The 4,331-nt window shown below is 40.9% G+C and overlaps 1 protein-coding gene across 5 annotated transcripts in view; it reads left to right on the top strand.

Moving 5' to 3' along the window:
• Positions 1-4,331, top strand: part of CELF2 (CUGBP Elav-like family member 2) — a 512,058-nt gene that overhangs the window by 423,332 nt on the left and 84,395 nt on the right. For 4 of the 5 annotated variants that reach the window (XM_004712629.2, XM_045285616.1, XM_045285615.1 and 1 more), the window contains exon 5: positions 1,390-1,469. The exons of the other annotated variant lie outside the window; for it this stretch is intronic. In XM_004712629.2, the coding sequence (XP_004712686.1) occupies positions 1,390-1,469 (80 nt within the window). The remainder of the gene's footprint in view (positions 1-1,389; positions 1,470-4,331) is intronic. 5 annotated transcript variants of the gene reach the window in all.

The raw sequence follows: 4,331 nt of genomic DNA, 5'->3' as shown, positions 1-4,331 counted from the left end.
CTCTCCCTCTCTCTCCCTCTCTCTCCCTCTCTCCTCTCTCTCGGTGTTTAGCTCTGCTTCATTTGGAAATCTTTTTAAGTAGTAATAATAATAATGTTTTGAGGAAATTGAGTGGAACACTAAATTATTCTCTGATACCTAAGTTCAAACTGTGCAAGGCTAAAGAAGCTGAAAATCAATGCACTTTTAAAGCCATTAGAGATCATAAATGAATAAGTCTGTGTTGCGTTAGCTAAGCTTTTAGTGTGCTGTGGTATTATTATAAAATCAGCCTGAATCTGCATTAATTTCACAGTCTTCTTCCCTAAGAAGCCCAAGGGTGCATGATGAATAAAATGTAAATTTCAGAAGGCAGTGTTTTTATTAGTGAAAAGGCCAATGAGCCGTGTAGTTGGAGCGGTGACCTGCGTGGTGGCCAGCACCGGTACAAGAAGCAGGAACAGGCAATATAGATGCTAGGGATTTTTATTGCACAAGGGGGAAAAACCAGATGTGGCGAGTTTTATGGGCCACCCAGTAAACCTTCAGAGAAATGTACAGTGGGTTTTGTGTATGTTAGGTTGATTCTCTGGTACACTTCAGAGAGCTGGAACTTTCAAAAATCGTGAAGATTTGAAATAAATAAAATCTAAAGGTCTCAATTTTGCTTTATAGACATTGTTGAATATTCTAAGAGTAATAGAGCATTTGTTTCTGTTAATAATGAGTGATGACTCAATAGTTTGTGAAGTATTTGGTACATTTGTTTGTATTTGATAGCATCAATTTATATCTATACACACATATATATGTGTATATATATATATATATATATATGTTTTCAGCTACCCAGAAGAGATTAGATATATTTGTGTGTATATATAGAAAGACATATAAGATATTATTTGCTGACATTCTGAGCTCTTGAATTCTATTTGCTAATTTGCCCTTGGTGTGAGGATTTTTAATATTGTCTTCTTAAAAATCAAGGATAAATTTTGAAATACAAAGCCCTAATGTGTGGGTGCCATAAGTAAAGATGATCGTCCAAGAAGAAAATGTAAAGCAGCAACTTTTTATTCTACAAAATGCAAACTAGAAATTGCTCGTTTCAACCCTGTGGCAAAAAAAAAAAAGTACCCAACTTCCACCCCTACTCTCCATTAAAAAATAAATAAGCAAACTAATAAATCTTTCTGCTTTGGTCAGATTAGCAAGTCAGCACTGTAAATAAAAGGCAAAATAAGATTTAAAAGCAAAGCCAAAGAGAAGTTGTTTATTTTTATGTACTACTGAGAACAGTGTCGTCTTGTGGCAGTTCTCGTAGACTGTGTTGGTTTAACAAGCGTCCAACCCTTTTGTCTTGTTGTTTTTTGTCTTTCCTGCTCCCTGTCCCCTTGTTCCCCACAGGCTGTGCGTTTGTCACATTTTCTACAAGGGCAATGGCACAGAATGCAATCAAAGCCATGCATCAGTCTCAGACCATGGAGGTACTGTATCATCTGCCCTTTCTTTGTTTTCTTTGTGCAAATGATGGGAATGGTCAGGCAATTCTCTCCTGCGTGGATTGTTCACATGACAATCACAGATTTAAACTTTCACCATCTCTCTTTTCTGTTCATTCATATTCATTCTCGTTCATATGCTCTCTCCACCCCCCACTCCCAACCCCCTGTTTTAATCGACTCCCCACCCCACCCCCAGACACACACGTCTGAATTTTTCTCCCAATGACTTAAAGTGCATTTAGTAAAACGTTCCACTTGCTCTACGGATATTTTCTGAGCCTTCTGTTGTAGGGGCATAGTCCCCCTCTCCCCCCAAAAAAATCAAGTCCTGGTGCCACTTAGACAAAGTGTCATTCTGGACAGAAAGGATCAACTCCATTCCCCACCCCAGGGCTGCTGCGGACTAGACCTGAACACCACCACGCCCAATCGCAGCTTGCCCTGCACCCAGCCTCAAGGTTCTCTCGCCTGAGTGTGGGATCAATTTCTTTTTAGTTTGGTCAAAGAATTATATTTTCACATCGAGAATTAGGGGGAAAGTCAATACTTCTCCCACTTCATTTAACCTATGAAAATAACTCATTTATGAGTGTCCCCTGGGACTTTAGATGTCTGTTTGTATGCCCTAAAAAAATGTGGGCCGCAATGAAGAAGTACAAAAGGCTCAAATTTTGCCTCTTCATGAGCGATAGGGAGCTTAAGGGAAGAGGAATCCGCTGGTGTGGATTTGCCCCCATGCTACAGATCGATGGCTCTGTACTTTTAGTCTGTGATTCGGGTCATGGCCTTTCAGAATTTTGCACAAAAGTATTCCGAGAGTGATATGCCGTTATTTATTCTGTATTGTCTGATGGGACCATTTGGCATTGCATGTTCTGCTGTATCATGTGATACTGTATCTTTGTGTATGGGTGATCTTTCTGGAGGTGGCCTTGTGGCGTTATATGAAGCTGTTTTTTTTGTATGTGTTTTTTTTCCTGAAGAAGAAAAAAAGATCTTTTCAATTTTATTTAATATGCACAATTTTTCTTTCTTTTTTATTAAACTGAGCTTCTTCTCACCCTCCCCCATTTTGTCCGGGGTCTTTTAATTTTTTTTTCTTTGTTTTTTGCAATGCTGCATCTCCCAATGCATGCTGGGAGCAGAGTGATCACTACATGTCATATTTTGTGGGCAGCTTTTTTACAGTGAGTCAAAAAGGTGGGTGGGAAGAGGGGAAATAGTGTGCATGGCATTGTCATTAAGTGTTTATTGTACTTTTCTGACTTGTGATACCGGCATTGCAAAGCCTATTGTCTTTTTTCAAGCATTCATTTTGACTTTGATATTCCTAACATATCTTTATATAATCACTGTGTTTTCCTTTCAGTGCAGTGCATTTTTAAGACACTCACACCCCCTACCTGAAAGCAAGCTCAGGTGAAAATCGGCCATGCTAGGAACTAATTAGCAGGATTTGCAGTATCTAGGAATCCACTCTTGTGCAACATGCGGTTCCCTATGTGACTATGTGTTTTGTTCCCCTTTCTCGGAACCTAGACTGCTCCATTAGTGTGGATCAGCCTGATACACAGCTACATTTCAATTTGGAGATTAAAATGCAAATGCTGGTGGAGGAGGGGAGGGGGAATATCTTGGCCTGTATGATCATGCGTGTTTTATTCTCTAATTATTTTCTTTCCTGTCCTTTAGTGGTTTGTACCCAAATTGATTGCATTCACCTTAGAGAAATTTTCACCTCAAAATTTTTCCAACTCTGTTCATCGGTTCTGGGGAGGGGCAGGTCTCACCTTGACTGAGCTCCCTTCTTCCCCAAATGCGTCCCCAGAGATGCAGCCGTGGAGCCCTGTCCTCCTGTGTTGTTATTATAGGAGGAGAATCCAAGATCATAAAGCAGCCCTAGGGATGAACGGGGATCAGCCATATGTTCGTGCCCTGGAGAGAACTGGTTAGAGAGAATGGGGCGTGTGCATCCCAGAGCAATCTGAGATGCTTTGTTAGCAGGGCCATACGAAAAATGAATGTGGCCTGCTTGGTTATAAACCTGGACATCCGTGCGGGCACAGAGGGGCCTTCCAACACCGACACTTCCTCATTCAAATGAAAGATGATATGTGGTGCCAATCTATTACTGTGCAACTGCAGATTTTTCTCGTTTTTTGTTTTTTCAACCAATCGCATTATTATCAGGACTTAGAATCACATGTTGGACTAAGATGTATGATTAAGAGATTTCCATTTGAAATTATTATGAGAATATTAAAGCTTAGAAGAAGGTCTTAAAAATAAGTAATAAGGAAAAAATAAGTCGTGCCTTCTACTTCTCCTCATTCCTTCACTCCCCCCAACAAACACCACAGAGACAGACAGACATCACACCACACATGCAAACACACACCACACAGACACATACTCTGATTTTCTCCCTGATGTTTTCTTAAAGAGATTTTTTAAAGCTGTCATCATTGGTCTTAAATTTGTGTCTCATGTGATTAATTTTTTTAACTTAATAATAAAACAAAACCCCCCAAAGGTACTGTTAGGAAGAGGCACTATGCTTTTGATAGGTCGCATGGAGTGCACCGGTGACACCCTTTTCCGTACAGACCCCTTCTCTGTAGAACTTCCATCTACAGAATGGCCGGCTCTTTAACGGGGCGAAGTGCTGAGAGACGGAGCGGAGGAAGGCACATGAATTCCAGCTTTTAAAAGGGGCTCCTGGAATGGAGATCCTGGCGTAGGGCGCTGTGACCCCGAGCACCAGAGCTGCAGCCTGATGGGCTTGGAGACCCAACATAGAAGCAGCCACCTCGTGCTCTCTCTCACTGTGCCCAAATCCACTAG

The sequence above is a fragment of the Echinops telfairi genome, unplaced genomic scaffold (assembly GCF_000313985.2).
Source record: "Echinops telfairi isolate 266 unplaced genomic scaffold, ASM31398v2 ScPeMD7_7473;HRSCAF=8511, whole genome shotgun sequence".
In the NCBI taxonomy this organism is placed as follows: Eukaryota; Metazoa; Chordata; class Mammalia; order Afrosoricida; family Tenrecidae; genus Echinops; species Echinops telfairi.
The sequence above is the reverse complement of the archived record's forward strand: the minus strand, read 5'-3'. Positions and strand labels throughout refer to the sequence as shown.